This window comes from Macrosteles quadrilineatus, unplaced genomic scaffold, assembly GCF_028750875.1.
Source record: "Macrosteles quadrilineatus isolate MER2022 unplaced genomic scaffold, UCM_ALF_1.0 Scaffold_3__2_contigs__length_128488019, whole genome shotgun sequence".
Classification (NCBI taxonomy): Eukaryota; Metazoa; Arthropoda; class Insecta; order Hemiptera; family Cicadellidae; genus Macrosteles; species Macrosteles quadrilineatus.
In genome coordinates, this window is record NW_026542596.1 from 98,521,775 (window position 1) to 98,545,629 (window position 23,855).

The 23,855-nt window shown below is 33.1% G+C and overlaps 2 protein-coding genes across 2 annotated transcripts in view; both read right to left on the reverse strand.

Moving 5' to 3' along the window:
- Positions 1-4,944: 4,944 nt before the first annotated feature.
- Positions 4,945-23,855, reverse strand: part of LOC128990814 (neuropeptide CCHamide-1 receptor-like) — a 42,259-nt gene continuing 23,348 nt past the window's right edge. Inside the window, exon 2 of the mRNA XM_054413404.1 lies at positions 4,945-8,401. Coding sequence (XP_054269379.1) covers positions 7,008-8,195 — 1,188 coding nt within the window. The 5' untranslated portion in view covers positions 8,196-8,401 and the 3' untranslated portion in view covers positions 4,945-7,007. The remainder of the gene's footprint in view (positions 8,402-23,855) is intronic.
- LOC128990815 (neuropeptide CCHamide-1 receptor-like) overlaps positions 14,392-23,855 on the reverse strand; it is a 38,303-nt gene continuing 28,839 nt past the window's right edge. The window contains exon 2 of the mRNA XM_054413405.1: positions 14,392-17,056. Within this exon, the coding sequence (XP_054269380.1) occupies positions 15,829-16,917 (1,089 nt within the window). The 5' untranslated portion in view covers positions 16,918-17,056 and the 3' untranslated portion in view covers positions 14,392-15,828. The remainder of the gene's footprint in view (positions 17,057-23,855) is intronic.

The following is a 23,855-nucleotide window of genomic DNA, read 5'->3' on the forward strand; positions in this document are numbered from 1 at the left end:
CATAAATAATTTTTTTTCTGTGAATTTGAACGGATGGTGTTTTTGGCCTGTGAGGGTGAGGACAACAAAACGACGAAGTAAATCAGCCGCGGGGCCAGAACTTAACTAAGAATCCTACGGGAATAGTTTATCCCCAAATGGGAAATTCACTAACAAACATTTTTCGTGGACCCAAGGAGCAAATTCCAGATAAATCTTTCAAGTATGCTGCAATCAGTTACTCATCCGTTGCATACACTGAATATTAACTAATTAAAGCTAAAAACACACCGTACTGCTACCATGATAAAATTATGTAACGTTTCATGTATTTTACTGTCCAGAAGTACAATGAAAACTCCTAGGTGTATACAGTATATATTCTTCTCTTGTTAACTCTATGATGAATAATCATGTTTTATAAAAAAAAAATTGGAGGTTATAAAGCCTAAATATTAAGCGAAAACTTACTGCCATTAACACGTGAATAGTTACTATTAAAGGCAGGATTTTCTCGAAAATTCACCAAAAAATGTTGATAAAAATTTAGTATGTTGTAGCCCTTTAAATTCTGAAAAAAATGGTATGACTCCTACTTCTGTAAAAATTCTGGTTCAAAAGTTATTGTAAATTGTGTTTTATTCGTTGGCACTACAAACTCTTCATATACATGAGGATTGGTTAGCAACAATGAATAGCTTAATTGAACAACCCTCATAATATATCCTAACTGATGCAACGTTTTCATTGTACTTAAAGGGGCCAGGTGCGCTAAAGGTACTTAAAAACCAGAGATGGGCTAAAAAATGTATGTATACAAAAACTAGTTTATTTAATTTATTATCAAAATATTCTGTACTTATTTTGTTTCCCCCTTCTTTCTTCGTGGTATTTTAATTATTTTTAGTAAAGGAGCGGCTTTAAATATACTGGGTAGCAACATCAATCTTGGTCGTTGTTTGGCCAATACAGTATTCTATGTGTTTTCTAAGCATTCCAGGTGTCCGCACGACTGTCCCTCGCTGAATGCTGATGTGGGCGCTGATGACATTCTGACGACCTCTAAGTGTTTCTTGCACAATCATATTTCAAAAGTTACCTTAAGTAACAGTTACTTAAAACAAGTATATAGATTTTACTAAATCTTAACTTATGAATCTTAATACTTTAAAACTATAGAAAGGTGCATCTAATACAAATGCACTGAATGTTTAAAATCGTACAACATATCGTACTACATAGTTTGAAAAAAATATTTTCTTCAGTGTATGTGTTCTTCAAATATATTTTATTTTATTCGTGTGCAATTTATTAACATTCCTTGTCTTGGCAAAATAGTTGGATATCTTACACCTACCGTCACCCTGAATTAAGTTGCGAGCTTGTTAAAAAAGTAAAATATAGAAGTATGGATGGTAAAAGAAATCTTGTAGTTATTCACAATACCTAACCTTTTTAGAAAATTATAAACTTCTTTTGTATATATAAAATATTTTGTCTCATAACAATTGTAAACGCACTATATCATTAAAGTCCAATTTAACAGTATTCAATAGTTTACACTTATACAAGGTTAAATCAAGGTTTAATGTTTATAACTAATGGAACGATTAAAGGCAAAGTTAATTGCATGGCTAGACAGGTATAATGCTCAACTAGTAGGCTATAAATCTACCTCCGCAACGACCCCTAAACTCTACGATCTATCGTTACATTACAACGTCATTGTTGTCACTATGCAATGTAACCAAAGCGTTTCTCATTATGACTTGTATGTTGTTTTGTTGTATGACTTAATCCCCTTTGAAGACAATTGTTAACGCATGAATATTTAAAAACGTCTCACCATGCCAACGAAAAAGTTTCCATGGTAAAGTATTTGTTTAGAATACGTAAAAGTTATAATACATATTCTGACGTCAGGTTTGAAGCATTTCATTCTTTATAATTTTACCCATTTAGTTTAGGATCAACTTAAACACAAAACTCTGACCAAAAAAGTGTAGCCAATAACATTTTAATCAACAAAAAAGTATACGTAATTCGGTTTTTTACATTTTTGTAAATAGTAATATATGCAACAAAAAATAATAAGGATTATACTTACTCAAATGTGCTCACCAAAACTCATGGCATATAAAACGTATATTCATCGCTAAATGAATTACATGTCTTTACAATATTTTTACCTCACTTCATCAATACGCCATTTTATGATAAGTGTACATGTATTTCCTCCCTCTCGCTATACATCTTTGAACACTAACTCCACTTCTACACTTGCCTCTACCTAGCCCTATATCGCTAAGTCCTGGAGTTGTTATTCAACATTATACTGTAACCACTATGCCTCTTATCTATCTATCTACGAGGCATGTTTTTAAAATAAGTACCGTTTTTAAATTTCTCCGTTCCAGCACTGCGATTGGCATTTTCAACATTTGCGCTGTGTATGGACATCTATTGGTAAGACCTAGCCGGAAATTCGAGAAAAATCGGCCGTGTTTACATCCGGTTTCGAGCATTCAAAATGGTGCTGCCAATTGAGACTGCCGCCAACTGTGAAGTGCGCGCTGTAATTAGATTTTTAAGTGCTTAAGGTGTGAAAGCTATTGAATATCATCGACAGATTAATGAAATGTACGGCGAGAACATTATGAGTGACGGAATAGTACGCAAGTAGGTAAGGACATTTTAAGACGGCCCCACCAGGCACCAACGTTCATTATTAGCAACGCACTGGGTACGGGGACAGTAAGGACGCCGCCCAGTGCGTTACTCATCATGAACGTTGGTGGGGCCGTATTTGGATGCCCTTATCCACTTGCATTATGGCATTCATAATGTTCTCGCCATACACTTCGCTAATCTGTCGATGATTTTCAATGGCTTTCACACCTTCAGCACTTAAAAATCTGATTACAGCGTGCACTTCACAGTCGGCGGCAGTCTCAATTGGCGGCACCATTTTGAATGCTCGAAAGCGGATGTAAACACGGCCGATTTTTCTCGAATTTCCTGCTAGGTCTTACCATTAGATGCCAATACACAGCGCAAATGTCGAAAATGCCAATCGCAGTGCTGGAACGGAGAAATTTAAAAACAGTACTTACTTGAAAAACATGCCTCGATACTACACCGATGAATCTCCAAAGTTAAATCTATTTTGAAAAATAACTAACAAGATGACAGATTATCTCTAAACTCCAAATCGGTTTGACTGATTTCAGGTAATCCAAAACAAAAGCAACTGTAATAAAAAAATAGTTTTATTGATCATAAAATATACATCAATATCAGCAGGATTAATGCATTTATTATTTCGAAAACTAATAATACTTCCTTACAAAATAAGCGTATACAACAGATACAAATTAGTTATCACAATAAAAAAACATTAATTACATTACAAATATTGTAATCAACGAAGGAGGGAGTTTGAAATATTTACATTCTACATTCATTCAAGGCTTACTCATCATTTGGTCACATTTATATACGTATATGTAGAGGTAAACGAAAGTACATTCACTCCTTTAAGTTTGAGCATTGTTTATCTTAAAATTAAACATTTCAACGTTCATATTAACAAATAATTAAAGAAACAACTAACACGTATGATTTGAGTAAAACACTTGTTCATAATAGATAATATCTAGGAAACAGCATTGCATAAATTAAATTTATATGATTTCATACTCATTTTAACTAAAAAATATTGCACTAAATATAATTAAGGAAAACCTTACCAAACAAAATTCAAGATGTACATACTAATCCAGAAAATAAAAAAAATTATACAGAACAAACTTTTTTACTTTTTTTCAGAAAACAATCTAAATAATAAAATACTTATATCGTTTTATCTACAATAGCATCCAAACAGTCGTTAAAAATACTTAACACCATAAACAAATCCAACAACTTAGATATAGTTTTCAAATATTTTCAACTTAAGGATTCTTATCTTATACCATCATCATCATCTTCCACTTCTTTTAAAAACCTATCTTAGACGAAAAGAAAAGAATAATACTGAAAAATTAGTTTGATACTTTTTCAATCAATTTGACATCACTGACAAGCTTTGTAAGCTTGGCGAGGCTAAACCAATCAATGTAATACTACGAATAAATATACTGTATTGGAATTTGAATGGTGTATAATACTGATTGGATATTAATAACTAAAGTAAATAATGAATAATTATCTTTCTATAAATTAATCAGCAAATAATAAGGAAATTCAGTAATGAATAAAATAAACGAAAATCTAAATGAACAGTTTACAAAGAAAGTAACACGATTCGTTAATTTTAGCAAATTTCCCATATAGGGAATAAGCTATTACCGTAGTACTCATGGTAAGACCTGGACGTGGGACCGATTTTTTTTTTCGTTTTGAGGTCCCTAGAGGCCAAAAACACCATCCGTTCAAATTCATATATATATATATATATATATTTATTTATATATATATATATGTGTCCGTTAGCACGATAACTCGAGCAAAAATGGTCCGATTTTGATGAAATTTGGTACAAACGTGTAAACCTACATTTATTCGAACGAGTTCGCGATCCAGCATGATCGGACCATGGGAACGGGGGTTTACGGGGGGTTTTATGGGGTAAAAATAGGGTTTTCCCATTTTTGACCCAAAAAACATAAAATTTAGCAATTTCTTTCCAAACCATTTTGTAGATCTTAAAAAAACAAATAATTTAGTATATTGAAGCGTTGTTATGCGCCTAATGGTTACGGAGAAAATTCCAAAAAATTGTAAATTTAAAATTTCCATGTTATTCTTATGGAGAATAAGTAAACTGTTGTAGTTTGCTTGTTTATGAACATATTTTGATCAAATTTGGAAAATGTTTTTATTTCTTACGAACTATTAACATTTTACAAAAAAAAAAAACAGTTTTACCCTCCCAGATGCGTGTCGTAACACTTCGGCCCAAGTAACACTTCGGCCCAGTAACATTTCGGCCCGAAACCCTCAAATGTGGCCTACGGTCCAACTCTCTACCTGCCCACTAGTAACACTTCGTCCCAACAAAATATTTGACAGGTTAGGTTAGGTTATACAATAAAAGGTTAAATTACCTGTGTCCGCCAGTCGATCCTTGTGCTGTGTCCTATTACAGGAGATGCATTTCGGCAGAATAAACTGCCATCATCAGTCCTAATATAAGTCCTTGTTCTTCCCCATTGGGTGCGTCTTGAAGTTTTGAAACACGTACACGAACGATATTACACTTAGATACATTACGAATAAAACATAAAACACGGTAGGCCTACTTTTATTTGAGCTATTACGGACATGTAATAGCACTACTTCAGCAGGTTTTAGGTTAGGTTAGGTTAGGTTAGGTTAGGTAAGATTCCACCGATTCTCCGTCATGTGAGGTCAGAGGATGCAAGGGGTGACGGTTGGGCGACATTCCACCAGAGGGTGGTTGCAAAGTATACAGGTCATGTACCTCTTACTACCTGAACTGCGTTCCTCAACCCTTGTCAATTTTTCGTCGGGCCGAAATGTTACTCCATTAGCTTATTTAATCATCTGTAAAAGCGAGTGGGACGAAGTGATACTGTTTTTCTAAGAAATTTGAGTTTGGCCGAAATGTTACTGGGCCGAAGTGTTACTACATCCCCAGATGCAGCAAACCTAAGTACTTGCTAAACTAATTCTTTTTAAATCGGGATTAAATGTTATATTTTTAAGTAGACATTTCAGTGTAAATCAAATCAGTCAAATGGAAATTTGCTTAGTCTGCAGGTTTGCTGCGGCGGGGGTATTTTATATTTTAGAACGTATTCAATACATTTAGTACAGTTTCCTTAACTGTTGTGCAACCTTAATACAGCTGCCATTAAGTTTATTTTTAAATTATATAGAATATAGAAGATGTTAAAACTTAGACTATGGTTAGAAGTATGCATCACATTGCGATGTGAAAGTTGTATGTGGCCAGTCTTAAAATATTAATTTACAGAGTTGAGTTGAGATACCGACAGTTTGTGCCGTTGCCAATTACGTAATAGAGACGAACTCAAACATGTTTCACTTATCCGAATAGTAGCTTGTGGTAATGAGTGACATATTTTATTTGTCATCATCTGAAATAGCATAGTCAACTAAGGGAAGACACATAATTAAACCATAGGATAATCTAAAGCCAATTTTACCAGGATCTTTTACAATAAATATTGGGTACAAGTAATAAATGAGTTATAATTTACCACCCAACGTTGAGGGATGAACATATTAACAATCCAGAAACATTTGACAATACAACCACACATATTTGGGGTATTATTTAAAAAGTAATTTAAAATCTAGATGGCCTCGGCTGTATAATAAATGTAACATCCAGTTAAATTGTTCTAACTCAACTTGGTGTTAAAATTAATTGTATATTACGATTAAACACGTCAGTATTAATATTATAAGATGAGGGCAATTCTGAGCTTATGTTTACCAAAGTGTGAACGTGGGATAAGTTTATTATGAGTAGCTTTGTTACTACCTAAGATATTTTTCCATAGCGAAAATAATTAATTACAAGCTCTATAATTGAATAACATAGGTACAATATCAAAAGGGTAGCAGAGACCATCTACGTTTTGATTGTTTCAAAAATGATTTAAGGTGGAGATAGTAAAAAAACGAAAAGGTGTTAGCTGCCAAAAAAACATGTCTGAATCTCCCTCGTATATAGCAATACTTTTCTTTCTTCAGCTGACCAGGAAGTGGGGTCCTCAATGCTACATGGTTTTCACCAGTCCGTACCAACTCTATCTCCCTTCCTTTGAACTTTCACAGTGAACTTAGTGTCAATTGGAGTAATAAATAAGTCATAAGGGTTTTCATGTGAAGGTTGAGGTGGAACATTACAAAGGTGGAAGATCTTCGTCAGAAACCTAAGGGAAGTTCAACATGGCGAAGGTAGAGTACGATTCATCGAGCGCCTCCTGTGACTCTTCCTGTGGCGAATGTGTCCAGCGGCGCCTGTCATGGCGTCACATGTTGTCTGTGACTCCGCCGTTCATGAAGGTGGTGACAGTACACTCTGCGGTGTGGCCTGGACGTCGTACCGTGCTGTGGTGCAGGTGGAGGGTGGTGGAGTCCCACTTCCTAGTCCCGGTGTGTCTACGTTGGCTGGAGCGTCCACGATGGACCGCGGAATGCTTCCAGCAGCAGAATAGGTAGCGGTCGAAGTGTTTCCTAAACGTGCCTGTCACGCAGTACAGAGCTATAGGGTTGATACAAGAGTTGACGAACGTCAGACAGAACCCTACTATTCTCAAGTGGTGCCAGAACGCGTTGTAGTTCTGCTCGGGGTTTTTTGAGAACCAGTAGAACCAGAGGAAGAATACGTGGTTAGGGAAGAAACACACTGCGAAGATGATAACGAAAGCTAATACAGTCTTGGCTACTTTTTTTCTCCCCTTGATTTGTCTTGCTTGGTGTGGCTGCAGCCCACCTGGAATATTCTTGGTGCTGATTATCAAGTGGCGAGCTATCATTATGTAGAAGAATGCGATAATACTGAGTGGTACGGTGTAATGGATGAGGAACCTCGCTAGGATGACTCCCTTTGCGTAACCTATCCCGTACTCTTCGGGAAAAGGATAGCAAATAACGATCGAAGTATCGTTCTCCCTCACTTCTCGGACGTAAGCTCCAAACGCAGCAGGTAGTGAAAAGAAGATGGCGAGACCCCAAATAGCTAAAGCTACTCTGGTAGCTCCTCTCACACCCAGATAGGAGAGCTGTTTACGAATCGGGTCGACAATCGCGAAAAACCTCTCCGCCGAGAGAGCTGTCAATGTGAAGACAGAAACTCCAATTGATATGTCTTTCGAGGTCTCCGATAACTTGCATACAATCTCTCCGAATGGCCAGCTGGGAACTGTGTAGATAATTGAGGTGAAAGGAACGCAGCTGATGATCACTAGAAGATCTCCTATAGCTAGACTGAAGATGTAAGTGTTTGGAACGCTTCTCATTTTCTTGTGTCGGATGAATATTATTACCACTGTTCCGTTTCCCACAACACCGACTAGGAAGATGATTGCAAACAAGACGGGAACGTAGTAGGTCTCCGGTCTCTCCTCGTACGGTGGTATATCCAAGGCTGAATTGTTGACGATCCCAGTGGATGTAGCGTTGAAGAAAGCTTCTTCTTCCGCACTGATGTTTAACATTGTGTTATCCCACTTTAGTTTTACGTTGGTTTAGAACTGCTACTGCATCTTTTTTTGTATTAGCTGTGGTTTTTGGCTTTGAAGATGGTTACGTACTATCACTGGTTTAAATTTCTTCGCTGCAATTTATGTTTCAAATCGAGTTTTCTTCATCTTGGACAATCGAAGGGTATTCTTGCAAGTCATTGAAACCTCGTAAAGGCCACCTGCAACAAAAGAAAAGTGTTATTTAAACTGTTAGTTTTAGATTATAAATACATTTTCTATTTTTTAGCAATATTTACAGTATACCATTTCAGGTCCTTAGTCATCTACGCTTTTCCCTTTCTACCCGTAAACGTTGCCAAAATGTCGTGAAACTCAACAAGGTTGTCAATTGACACCTTCGACCACCAAAAATAAATTTCAAGCGAATTATTTTCAGTAATTTTGAGTTGTATACGATTTTAGTTGAAATTTAATTATACAATAGAACACGTAACCAAAGTTTTTGAAAAATATTTTTCTAACTTTTAAAGTTTAAAATCCATTATTTCAATATTTCAATCATACACTATCCAGAGAGAGGGTTAAGATCTTTAAGAGTCCTTGGAGGCTAGCGGCCATCTTGGATAGTTTCAAACAGCTGTTGAAGAGTTAATTATGATCCAAAAATATTTTTTTAAACACCAATGTGATTATAATTTAAATAAAACATTAATTGTCTGTTGTTTTGAATTGATTTCCAAGGGAGTTAATGAAAGCCAACGGCCATCTTGGATTTTCCCGCCATAAGGGCAATGTTAATTTCGTTATTTTTAAACAGCCGCTAAAGAGTTATTTATTACTCAAAATATCTTTTCAAATACCAAAGTGATTGTAATTTAAATATCTAGTATACTGTGAGATTTAAAATTTGCTTTGTATTTCTTTAATTGTTTTATGACATAGAATGTATGCGCTCCAAGGACTCTTGAGACTAATCGACCTTTTCTGACTACAACACAAATGTTGATCCATTACTTGAGATAACAATGCGCTGCCGGTCTGTCTTTGACATTATAAAGACCTGTAAATATTTGGTTTCCTTGAATAAACGTTGGCTAACGCTGTAGAAGAAACCGGTATCGTCAACAACGATGTTGCATCTATCAATCTATCTTGCAAGGTTTTCTTCTGAGACATTTATTACGATTTTTATTATATCAGAGCACATACTATATAATAGCGTTATTTGTAATTGTAATAGTCAACTTGGATTGTAAGTAATAAAATAGTATGTCTAGGGTTATTATCATTGATAAATTGAATGTAGTTTCTTGTTTGGAGCTAATTTCTTTAAATTCGTGGGATTATTACAAACCCTTTTTACTGTACCCTAAAATATGGCATAAGAGATTCCATTCCATGCTAAAGTTTTCGCCAGTTTGATTATGAAAATATACGTGAATGCGCTGATTTTAATCAAATGACTTATGTTGCGTAAACCAACTTTTTACCAAGCATAACTGAAATCACAACTAATTTTAATTGTAATCTATATCATCATGTATGACCCATCAATCATCAAATCATTGATAGAGTCAATAAGAAAGTATTATAAGAGAGAAATAATAATATTTACCGCAGCGCATGAACTACGTTCTACTTAAATGATATAATTAAATGGTAATTAAAATGATAATTAAATGATGATTAAAATTATAATTAAATGATAAAACTACAGTGGATCCATACTGACAAAATGTCTACTGTAGTATCTAAAATGCAATTGTACCACTGTTCAAACTAACTGTTGTTTTTCTTTGTAATTGTTCTCATACTTTGACCTATATCTTTGACTATCCAATAGTCAATGCTAATATGCAGTTCAATTTATTATTTTGAGCTTTGGATGGATTCGTGAAGGCCTACTAAACTTTTTATAATGTAGGTACACTTAAGTGAGGACAATTAATATCTAATTGCGAATTCTTACGTCTGATACAAACCTTTTTTTATAATCATGATTTTTGTATATCCATAATAACCTCAAAATAACGATCATAGTTCATTATTGAGTTGATGTTAAATTAAGAGGAAAAGAGAATTGCCTGATGATCCTATTAACTATGGATTGGGAAATAATATTTTTTTACAATAGTAGAATCAAATATTTGTATTATTTAAACGAAGCTATTAAGGATTCTGTTTCTTAAATAATTTTAAATTTATGGGTTTCAAACAATTAAAAACTATTTAGAACTTGAAGTCCAATTCATGCAACAAAACCAACTTAGCAACACACGATGATTGTGTATTGGGAACGGTTGACCACTTGGAATATCACAGCTGTCATATACAGCTATTGTTTAACCTATCTCTCGTATTGTATTATAATTGAGTATGCCTGCGCGGTATTGAGTTTAAATTAATTTAATAAACGTATACATAGTATAATATTGATGTCTTAATCTGTCTACCAAAAAATATTGTGTTTCACAACGCAAGAAATTGAAATATTCTTTTTAGTAATATGACAGGAAAACACCACGCCTTATCGTACTCTTTTGGCAATGCTTGTGGATTTTAGTGAGTCGTACGAGTAATAACATTTACAAAAATTACATTCGGCCTACAATATTTCAGTAACTATGTTGGTTTTGAATTCAATCATAAAATCGATTATTTATCAACTTGGTCATTTTGTAAGTGTTGGAAGTTCTCTGAACACTATTGCTGCCTGCCTCTTGTACATAAATCATATGTTTTATTATATTGTAAATACTCTACTTACATTTTGTTTACATTTTATCAGGTAAATCATGTTCATTAAACCATTTCTTGAATTTTATCTTCTTTGTTGTATCAGTTGTTACTATCTTTCATTAACAGTAAGTATCTAACTATAAATGAGAACAAAAAAAAGTTTCAAGACGTAAAGGATGTCTACTTTCAAATTTTCCAAGTGAAATACTTGACATGTTTGAGACAATTTAGAATATCGTTAATTTGTGTTTACTAAGTTGATAAAAACTATAAGTAAAGCTGACTATGCTGCTTTTATGCACTTTTATTTTCATAGGACATTTATGAAAATCATTATTTTTCGAATGGCTTTCAGTATAAGATGTTCTTTAATACATGTAAAATTATGCGTCTTTAATCTCTTTTTGTTTTCTAAGATTATAGCTATCTACAGCGTAAAAGCGCTTCTAACCACGGGACCATGGTTAATACATGCTCCCGATTTTATATTATTGTTGATGTTTGATGTCTATTCTTTTTAATACTCCTTGGGCTACCGATTCTATATTTCAGTTTTTTTACCTGCCATCCATAGCAGACATTTCGGGTAAGTTATTCCAGTGAAGTTGTAGCACATCATTAGAAGTTTTTAATGGAACTGTAGAGAAATGAATCCATGTGTTTCGAAATACCTGGAAGGAGTGTCTACTCCTTTTATTTATGATACTGTATAGTGATCACCTGTTAGTCAGTGGTATTTTCCATTTGTATAAGAATTAACAGCATTATTACGTGCCATATCTTTATTACCATATTCATATTTTCAAGTTATTTTGCATACATTGTGTGTGAGATTTCAAATTAAATGTTTTAAAAACACGGATAAAAACACCATTATGGATCTGCCATTCTTATTGTTCAGCAATGTTTTTCAAAATTATTTACATTGTTCAGTCATTTAAAAAAAAATGTATTTTAATTCGTTTTAGGTCTCAAAATTTCTTGATTATTTAGTAACTCAATAGCTATTTACAAAAACTCAGATGTCTAACGTTTGCTCATCCTCTGGTAGTAAAACATAATAAAACATAACTATAAAATTGAATTTAAAACAAATCAAACACCTTATGTCGATGTCGGTATTTTCTTAGACCTGTAGTATTGAAACAAAAACACCCTACTTATCCTATCAGTCTTCATTTGAGCTTTTTTTGATCGATGTGGTATTACCTCTTGGACATTATTACCGCCTAAATACATATTACTGTTGAAAGACATTTTTAATGTGGCTTGTGTCACTAAATCAGACCATTATAAGGTCGACAGACTGTTGAATACTTTAATGCTTGAAAAAGCATGTAGTTGCTCATGTAATGTATAAAGCTATGGTTATCAAAGTCGCCATGGGTATTAGATGACATGTCAAGATGTGTCCTATGTTCATGTTTCTTTGGCGCGATGGAGCTGACGGGGCAACTACAAGGCTTCCATGCTGTTGTGTCTGGAGACTTTGATCACTTGATTCTACATGGTGTTGTATGTAATCATTAAAGTAAATTAAAACTCATCTTGTATCCTCTGATATTATTATTAGGTACATACCTTTAAGTCAACAGTTCAACAAAGTAAGTCGAATTCAATATGATTATTTTAATGTAATTGCCGAGTCTATAATTGGGTTAAACATTCTTGGAAAGATCACTTTACAATGCCTGAATAGGTGAAACAACGTGAATTTGACTATGTTGAACTGCTGACGTATAGGTATGTACCTATAATAGTTATCCATTAAAGGTAAATGAACAGGTCAAATAGATTCAGGATTCAATTGAACCACTAGATAACACTTAGAGCTAGCCGAGTAGTTGAGTGGTTATATTACTCGGTAGGTAATGATTTGATTAATGGTTTTGACTGAATGAGTTATTTTTAAATAACTGTCAGGCAGTTTCAAAAAGTAACATTTGTGTTACAAGTTTCGGTGAGATGTCATCGTGTAACACTTCAGTCTTAAAAATACATTAGTTCCAATAGATTAGCTTTGCGGACAGAAATAAACCGTTTTTTTCCATCTTATCTTTTGGATACGTTCAATAAGAGGGTTTAAGGAATTTGAATAATTGTTTTTTTTTTAGAAGACCTGCTATTGTTATTTATTTATTTTAGTTTTATTTTCAAACTTGATCTGATTGGTGAGAATTACTAAACATTTAAACGTGACAAATTAAATAGCGAAATGTTCAGGTGTCTTTAGATACGTATGAAAGATGTATGAACATTTCAATTTTAAGTATAATAAACCTTGTATTTCCAAACAAACTATTATTTATGAAACTTTGTTTGTTTATTACTGATATACACTTAAATTATATTTTCAAATTTTGTTATAAGTGTGTATTAATTCTTCGTAGGTATGTATTAATATTACTGATTGTTTTTTTATTTTTTATTTTTTTTTACAAAAACGTGATTTGGAACAAATTTAATAATAACACTCATATCTTTCAATAGAAACCGACATTTATATGGCAAATCCATAAATACGAAAAGGACTATTTCGAACGCACAATAACAAACTCATTATTTAAGCTATTAAGATAATAATTGCGACTTTTAGGTTGGATGAACTTATTTATTGAACAACGACCAAAGCAATTTACGTGTATAATGAGGTAATGAATGTGTTTATCCAACTATTAATAACCCAACTTGTTTTTATTGACTTGTTGAACTGTTTTGAAAGAAAATGCAACAAGTTATCCCAGCTTTGACTAAAATAACTGTCAAGCTTAACCTGGTTTAGGTAATTTCATCATACAATCATTCTCTCCCCGGGTGAGACTTATGGCCAAGAATATCGTACTTTTTTATCCATCGCACGGCTCTTCTTTGAGAAATGTCGTCACGAACAATTTGCATTGCCATATTTGTAAAATATAAAACCATTTAAAACTTTATTTTCATAAACGCCAAATGTAATTTAAAACTTGAGAAATGTTTTTTCACAAATTTTGACTTCAGAAGTAGAATTCGACTTCAAAAATTTTGTTCTGAATTTAATATCAACTTTTGCTGCTGTTTCGTATAGTATAAAAACCTCTAATATATTCTTTGATTTCCAATTTTAGTTAAAAATAAAATTGGGATACAGTAGTTAGAAATGTACAATGAAATATAAACTTTTAGAAGTCTTAAATGTACAATGAAAGATTAACTTTTAGAAGTCTTAAATGTACAATGAAAAATTAACTTTTAGAAGTCTTAAATGTACAATGAAAGATTAACTTTTAGAAGTCTGAAAATTTAGAGTTTCGTCACTTAACAAGCATAGTTTGACGGATAAATAGTTAAAGTAACTATTTTAACATAAACAACTATTATACTAATTTTATCATTGAAGACTACGATCTACATAATGTACCTACATCAGGGAATTAAAGGAAATCAAAATAATACAATATTTGTAATTGGAACTTTGTAATTGGACACAACAAACAGTTCTTAAAACTAAAATATCTACTACTTTAAACAAAGGGTTTTAATTTTCAAAATACAAAACATTATAAACCAACATATTACAAAGACGGTAAAAATGTGCATAACAGATTCTTTGGCATTACCAAATCTTAAAGCCGAAAAGTATTATGACAAAATGCTACCAAATGTTGTAGAGTATAAGGGTTCTCTAGTATTCTAATGATTTATACAGTAAACTTGTAGTTTTGTCCAAACTTATGTACAGGTTTGTTATTTTTAAACAAAAATGCATACTTACATTCCCTACATTGAAACTTGTAGGCAAAATGGAATTGCCTTTAAAAAATCTTGTTAAAACAAACCAATATTTTTTAATATTTTTCATTGTCTGAAGTTAATTTTTTGTTTTTGTTTTTAATTGTCTTAGTTTTTACAGAATTTCAAGCAAAATAGTAATAAAACAGACAAGTATAGTTAAATTAGCAATAGTTAAAGCAATAGTCCTCATAGGTAAATTAGCTATATCATGTTTTCCCGTATTATTTCTGACTTTCTGACTATTGCATGAATTGAATAAAATTTGTTTGCTTTTTTGTAAGAAAAAATACTAATTGGACAATTTTGTGCTACACTTCGAACGAGTTTATGTTTACAATTCTTATCTTTGTCTAACCAAGCGCTGGTTCTCTTTCAACTAAAAGAAAACCTGCGGGTGAAATTACCTCACTCCAATCGCAACAAACAACCAAACACCATTAAACATTCCAAAATAAAAATTATTAAAAATCCAAAAACGAACTATTTTTTGGGTACATTAAAATGCTCACTATTTATCCTGACTGACAAACACTCGTTAATGTTTGGCACTTGAAGAGAAATAGTTCTGTATAATCAAAGCTTTTATCAAAATACTTCCTAAACATTCCCTGAAATCTGTACACGAAATATCACTTTAATATGAACAATCCCATGCAGTAGCCTTACTAGCATAACTACTTAAGCAAGACTTAAAAAAGTATGTAATGTTCTCATGTTAGTTACGGTAATAATTAATTAAACATTAATAGTCGATTATCACAAATCAAACAATTGAAGTACATTTAAAACAGTGCTTCATGCTTAACGCCAGTGCAATTAAACTATTAGCACTTTTTATCTTGACTAACAAAACTGAAATACAATGTGTACAAAAAGATTAAACTTTCAATATCCAATTAAATTATCAATATACATCCTTAATCCACCTTGGTTTCTGTTCTCCGACTGTTTAGGTCTTGCTTGATCAATCTAATTGACTAACAACCTACTTAAAAATAACACAGAGAATCTTAAATCTTATAATTTACTAAATATACAGTATTAGAGTTTACAGCATTGTTCTCAAAAAGTCTCTTTTTCAGAGCACACGTCAGATGACTTTGTCCTTGGCAATGGTGCCTTGACGGAAGCTTCAATAACTTCTTGTTGATGAACTCGTTGTCCTTGAGTTTGTAAGTCTCCGGGTGCTCGAACGTTCTTGACTACTACTTGGGTCTTGTCTACAACGGAGGTATCGGTTGAAGTGCTTTCCGAAAGTCCCTGTATCGTACAAGATAAAAGGGTTGACAAAGGAGTTAGCAAAAGTGAGGCAGAAACCAATTATCCTCAAATAGTGCCAGAATTTGTTGTAGTTTCTCATGGGGTTTTCGGAAAACCAGTAAAACCAAAGTAGAAAAACGTGATGGGGTAGTAAAAAGACAGCAAAAATTAAAACATAGACTAATACTTTCTTCGCTGCTTTTCTCCTCTCCTTGATTAGCCTCGCTTGGTGAGGCTGTAGCCCACCTGGGAATAGGGAAATATTCCTGGTGCTGATTATTAACTGGCGAGCGATCATGATGTATAAGATTGCGATTGTACTGAATGGTACTACGTAATGGATGAGAAACTTGGCAAGAACTACACCCTTCGCGTAAGCCAATCCGTACTCCGCCGGGTATGGGTAGCAGATAACCGCTGAAGGATTTGAATCGATCACTCTGAGGTGGGCACCGATCGCAGAAGGCACAGAGACAAATATAGCGAGTCCCCAGATCGCTAAGACTGTTCTGGTAGACTGAGACGATGTTTCCTCTGAGACTCTTTGTCTGATAGGGTGTTTTATCGGGATATATCTTCTTGCGGAGAGAGCAGCCAAGGTAAATACAGATACACCAATGAATATATCTTTTGTGGTCATCGATAATTTACAAAGGAACGTCCCGAATGGCCAATACTTCACAGTGTACAGTATAGAGGTGAAAGGAACACAGGTGATGATCACAAGTAAATCCGCTAAAGCTAGACTGAAGATGTAAGTGTTAGAGCTAGATCTCATACTCTTATGACGGAGAAAGGTGATCACTATGATTCCGTTTCCAACGACTCCCAAGATGAATATGATGGCAAACAATACAGGGACATAGTAAGTCTCTGGTCTTTCTTCGTAAGGCGGGAATGCCGTGGCAGGTTTTCCTGTGCCCTCGTGTTCACAAATATTGTATTTGGTATGAGTGTACATGTCTGATTTAATTCACCTTAGAATCTCATCATATCGGGCTGTGATTTTCCAAGGTCTTTACTATACAGACGGGGTAGAAGCTTGTGACGTCATCTTCTTCAAATGAGTCAAACGAACGTTAAACCTTTTGGAGATTCGCCTGTTACAAACATATTTTGGTATTAACAACAGATATTTTTATGGGTATGCAATCAAATTTAAATTTCACAAAGAAAGGCAATTTCTTCAAAACATTTTTTTTTATTCTGTCATGTGAATCTTTTCAATTCTAAGAACTGAATTGAAAAGTCTGGTTTTAAAACAGTCAAATGTAAAAATGTTAAGTTAACAAGAAAGCCGATATGTTATTTAGGAAGAGGTATTGTAAAAAATGATTTTACAAGTAAACAACATATTTTTCAGTACTGTTGTATTTATATTAGCTGTACTAAGTTTTGTTTACCTGTATACCACTAAAAATATAAATACCCCCATCGCAGCTAACCTACTTACCAAGAGAATTTCTATTTTCCTGATTGAATTCACTTAAATATATTAAAAATAACATTAGGGTAAACGAGTACCTACATTTGTTGCTACAAGGAAGGTTATAAAGTGGGTTTTTTAGTAAAATATCAGTTGCTTAGTATAAAATAAAAACATTTGTCAAGTTTGTTCAAAATTAATATACATAAACAAGCAAAGGATATACATGATTAAAAAAGTACCAAATTTCATCAAAATTGGATCATTTTTGCTCGAGTTATCGAGCTAACGGATGGTGTATTTGGCCTCTGGGGACATCAAAATGAAAAAGTAAATCGGTCCCGTGTACAGGTCTTACCACGATACTTACAATAATAGCTTCTTCTCTATGTATAAAATTCGCTAAAGGGTCAGAACAATTTGTCATAACTATGGCATAATTATGGTAATAGTAATCGTACATACTATAACCATTGTACTGAAGCAGACGTTCCGCCTGTCGAGTTAGACCAGCATAATTAAATTCTTTTAACCACAAATAACATAGTAAATCCTCCCCAAAACGTAACACTACTAATGTAATCTTTTCCCTTGTACTATTTAATGGATACTATATTACTTGAGTATGGGTTTAAAACAAGCCCTTAGTAGTACCCATTATTACCTAAGCATGAGTAAACAGTTTTCTTTCATAATGGATACTGTCAATTAATATTTCACAGCAAAATACCCTATCTAAAGAAAATTGAACCACATAAGTTTTTTTATATATTATAAAATCGTAATTGTTGTCTGCTTTAAAGTTAGTAGTGTACGACGCTTTAATTTTATAATAGAGACAACGAATACTAGAAGAATACTGGTATGGATCATAAACATAAACAAATAACGTTTTTGGCCAGAGTCCTATACTAAATAGCATATTATGGTTTAGAGAGTTCCATTTAAACAATGTTAAATAATGTTTACAATTGGGCCAAAAACGTCATTTGTTTATGTTTATGATCCATACGAGTATTCTTCTAGTATTCGTGATAGAGACAGTATTGCACTTATCCACTTATAATTTAACAGTGGTGAAGTGGTTGTTTAGCACATCTTCCAAAGAAGGTTGCCTCACCATACACGAAGTTTCGGAATTAATTCCACTGCCGACTGCATATTTTGACCAAACTCTTCCTCCAAAATGCCTTATTATTTCGTATGTTGCCCTTACCCAACCTATAGTCGTTTAATTAAAATTGTACATTAAAAATATGGGTTGAATTAATTCTCGCGTGATCTAGGGCTTTCTAAATGTGGCCTTGTCCGTTATTTATAAACATAGCTCTGACCAAACTCAGACTCAGGCTTTTTATGGACTCTATGCCTTAAATTACAGTAGACCTAATAAACAATCAAAATCAATAAGGGTACATTAATACTCTAAGCTATGTGGACGGCAAAATGCAAGTTAAAAAGAGACCGCCAACCTCTTATTTAGAAAAATAAAATAATGTAAATACTACGTATTTTATAAGCTGTGGTTTCTGTTTATAAGTAGCCGGCAATTTTAACTTAAATTACATGCCTTGAAAGGAGAAAAAAAAGCTAAAGCTTACTTAACTTTGATGTATTGGTAATACAACTTTCCGATTATTATATCAAATCATGGCTTTTCAGAGTAATGCAATAGACTCTCATGTCTATGTCAAAGTTGAAGTCAATTATTTGAATAAAATGGATTATAGTTTAACTAAGCAACCGTCAGAGTGTGCTTCTGTCAGTTGGTGATTTCTGCCGAATAGTCGAACTGTTCAACGAAGCCAAAGTGTACATAGAAACTACCATAGTAAGATAACTTAATAGAATAAAATTAGTTTGAAACGTAGAGTACTATTTCAGTGGTGAAAATATCCTAATTGAATAAATGAAATTAGCTAAAGCTTATCCATATAGTTAGAAGTGTGTTTCATTATTTAAAAACCAATGGTAAGATATGCAAATAAACTTTAATAAATGACAAAACAGTAACACTCGGTTTGACAATCCTTACTCAATTACTGTGAAATAGAATAACGGGGGATCATGCTTGAATTGTCTTAGTAAAGTTAACCCAATTGAGATACTTGAGCTTCCACTATTGGGCACACAGATTCAATTACCAAAAAATGTTAACAGATTCGTTACTCTGAAATACTTTAGACAATTCAATTTTTTATCACTCCGTTAATAGTCAAAGACAGTAGTTATTATCGATGACAGCTGTCAAAAATCACTGTTTCCCAATATCTTAATTTAGAGAAAGGTGAAAACATAAAGCTGGATTCTACCATTGTATATAGATGATTCTACATGCATATTTTATAAGTAACTAATGATTCACATCACTAGTTCAAACCAAAACGTTGGAATCATGTAAAGTATTTAATTTTTTCACATAAATGTGTATAATAGTATTGCACATTCACACTTTTAAACATACATATATGTAGGACTATTGTAACTACATCCCTAAAAGTATTTTATTTGAAGTCTGACCCTTCTCCTATTGCAGAGTAAGGTTTTTACAGCATTCACATAAAATCTGGTAGGTTTGGATCTCTTATTAAACAGGAAGCGTATCCCTTGATAGAATAGTTTTGTATATGTAGTAACCTATTACATATAACATATTTATATTTATCGAGAAGACATACATATTTACAGCTGATAATTTGAAATCCAATTAGTGTCATGGGTATTTGTTATATCGTTGACTATTGGATACTGAAGTAGTAATAGTCAAAGGTCATATTTAACAAGACAGCAAAACGTGTTTAAAGGTTTTGAATAATACGTGCAACAATAGTAAACCCTTTTAAACCCACTTGGTAGGTTTCTTGAATTACTAAATAGATGAGACGTTGTGAATAATTAGAATAAGCCACATTATAATTGATTATTCATCGTCATCGGCGTTTTAATGATTTATTTTAACTATGACGTCAAACTTACAGCTTAAGAGTACGCATTAAATAAAATAGCAGCTCATATGCGTGTTGTATGTGGATTTGCCGATAGAATATTTTTCGTTGAATATAATGTTCGATTTCCTTGTTTAAAGTTCGTTGTTGGTAATATTGAGTTTACCAAAGTGAAAAATTACTGCTCAAAAATAACTGATCACTAATGTCAGAGACAAAGAAATTATGTTTTTTACACGCTTCTTGATTATATAAAACACAAGTACGAAAATGTGGGCAAACTATGCATTAACATAATATACTTGTGCCAACTTCTTAGGCTGCGTAAAACATTCACCTTCTCAGAATGAAGGTTATGACTAAGCAATTGTTACTACTGCGTTTACTATAATACTTTTTAGAACTTCGTTATACAGGGTGAATAAAAAGTCAAGACCCCCCCTCCTCTTATATTTTTTCAAGTAAATATACAGAGATAACCTTTTGGTGGTCGTGCAATCTTAGCAGGAAGTTTCATTTTATGATGTTTAATATTTTGAGTGTCGGATTTGGGGGGCAACTAAACATTTTTCAATGTAAACCCCCATCAAGTGACACTTCGTTTTGAAGTGTTTACAAAACTTAAAGAATAGTGAAAACCAGAGTTCACTATCTCTTCTCTATCCAAAATGGTAGCCAATATTACCATTAAGAACCAATCTTACCATTGATTTTCCACAACATTTGACGGGCTACCATTTTGGATAAAGAAGAGATAGCGAACTCTCGTTTTCACTATCCTCTAAGTTTTTGTAAAAACTTCAAAATGAGTAGTCACTTGAAAGGGTTTACGTTTAAAATATTTGAGTTGCCCCCTAAATCTCCCCTTTTGGGGGGGGACACTCAAAAATTTCAAAATCATAAAATGAAACTTTCTGCTAAGATTGCACGACCACCAAAAGGATATCTCTGTATATCTACTTGGAAAAATATTAGAGGGGGGGTCTTGACTTTTTATTCCCCCTGTATATATTTTTACAGATTTAAAGGATCGTGTATAAAGATTTTTACAAACAATCCATAACTGGTAAATTTAGAATATTCTTTTTACGGTGAAGTAGTTTAACGTTAATAATCACATTTTACGTATTCTATTTACACGCTGGGATCTATTTATACAGATTTGCTACTAATTATCTAACAAATGTTATACTTATTCAAAGATTGGCCACACAAACATTGTTCACAATGTCACACAGATATTGACTAGTCGCAGATTGTATAATTACATAGATAGCTAGGCCTTCATGTACTCTCCACAAATTGATAGCATAGAGCTATTCGCTGGGGACGAGACGACCTCCCATGAAGTATTTAACTTTGTTTACTTCGTTGAAAATAATCAGACGCCAGGATCTGAACTGTTGCAAAATATATTTGTCACAGAGCATTCATTGACAATGGTTATTTGTATGTTTTACTAAGCTTTGCCCTGGGATTGGATGTCCACATTATTTCAGGAGTGGTTTAAAGTTTGGAACATTAAATATTAATATTTAAAATATTTAAACATTAAACATTTCGGTCCGTATTACAAACACTATTTTTCGCCACACTATACCCTATTATTACTATTCACCACAATAATAATAGTCACTGATAGTCAATGCAACTACAACTTTAAGGTTATGTAAAGAAATAATTTTAGGAATCAGCAAAATTAATAATAAATAGTTGCTAGGCAGCGGTATCAATAAAACAATTCTATTTCAATGCTATGGATTCTGATTTTGTAATCTTTAAAGTAAGCGGGCAGCTGATTTTGCGGATGTAAAAACCTGTTTGGTCCCCAAATGACGATGACAGCTGGCATGGCCAGCAAAACGTAACTTTCAGCCACCAATTAACGTATGTAAAACAGCTTAAAACATCATAGTGTGGTGAAAAATATATAAATAGACTCTTAAGACACCATATCCGTTGCTATTCTGATATTTTTAAGATGTTCTGCTATCTCAGTCTAAATGTATCTTAACAGGAATAGAAATTGTTTCGGACCACTCAGTGGGTGATTTGTTTTGCACTCAGTGTTCTAAACACTTTGAACTAAATATAAGATCTTACACACAGTTAAAAGCTACACACATTACATTTACTTGCATCGTTGGTTAGTTAAAACGAGAGTAGTATAACTAACATAAAAAATAACAATTCTTGATCAATTAATAATACTAGTTGTTCCACACAAAGAGGTGTGTGTGAGAGGTAATGTGAATCTATAAATCTAGAGATTAATTGACAAACATGTTTCTTATGTATATTTAAAGTAAATTACAAGGTTTATTAAATACTCTAATTTCACCGCACGCTGTAAATTAAACATGTGATTGGAATTTCTTCCATTTGTTTTGATTTGATGTGTATACTTTATTGTTATTTCGTCACCAGCATGGCAACCCATAAGGACCATGCTTTTTACTATTTTTTTATTCTAAATTATTTTTGTGCCTTTTTTAGCCTATTTCAATTTATAAAGAAACATGTTTTACATCTACAGGAAAATATCTTTCTAACGGTATGCATAGATTTTCAATGCGATGTATACGAGCTGAGAAAAGAAGTTTTTAAGAAAGATGATTGCCTAAAGTATCATTGTGTAAAATGTTAACAGTGTATTAACATCAAATTGATTCAAATAAAGCTCGCAGCTTGAGCGTTACAGATATTATAGTTTACATTAGTTCAATTTAAAGAACATTTACTCTTACGACCTGATTATACAGTATACATATCATTTTAACTACTAGAAAACTAATTCAGCACATTTTAATTTTTGCTGTTTCAATTCAACAGAATCTAACAATTAAAATATAGACATTCGTGGTTTGCGGATTTCTATGTAAGAGGTCAAGGAAATTAAGTCTACACGAGTTTTTAAACAAGTTAGGCAACTTCCCGCACCAGGTTTAAGTGTATTGCAAGTTAAGCAAGTTTCCCCAAGAACGATGGGGAAAGTTACTTGAACGTGACCGATGTTATTTGAGGAAAGGAGTGTAATTTCGGTCCTCGTGAAGTGTGACATCCAGTAGAAAATAACTGTGGTCTTACAAACAGTTCCTAGTACACATTTATACATACAATGTTGAACACCATTATTGTATATACAATTAATGCTTCACTGTAACCAGTCCCTTACTCCCTTAAATTCAAGCTGGGCCTGTGAGTTTTTTTGCTAGGTCATTATTAAGTGCTTGATATGATTGTTTCTTAATTAACTTATTTAATTATCCATATAAAAATCCTAAATTACCCATGAACTTTTGAGAAAACTAAAAGCCACAACCTTATAAACCGTATACTTAAAATGTTCGTCATAACGAGAAACCTTGCGCAAGACTATCCATTATTTCATAAATTGCCCTTTAAGGTCGTAATTCCTTTCTAATTTCCATATACCTAGTGTTAAAAATACGTCAGCTGAATTTGTTTGTATTTTTTTCAATTTTTCACGTTATTAAAATCAGGTGTGATTATTTGTTTGCATTACTG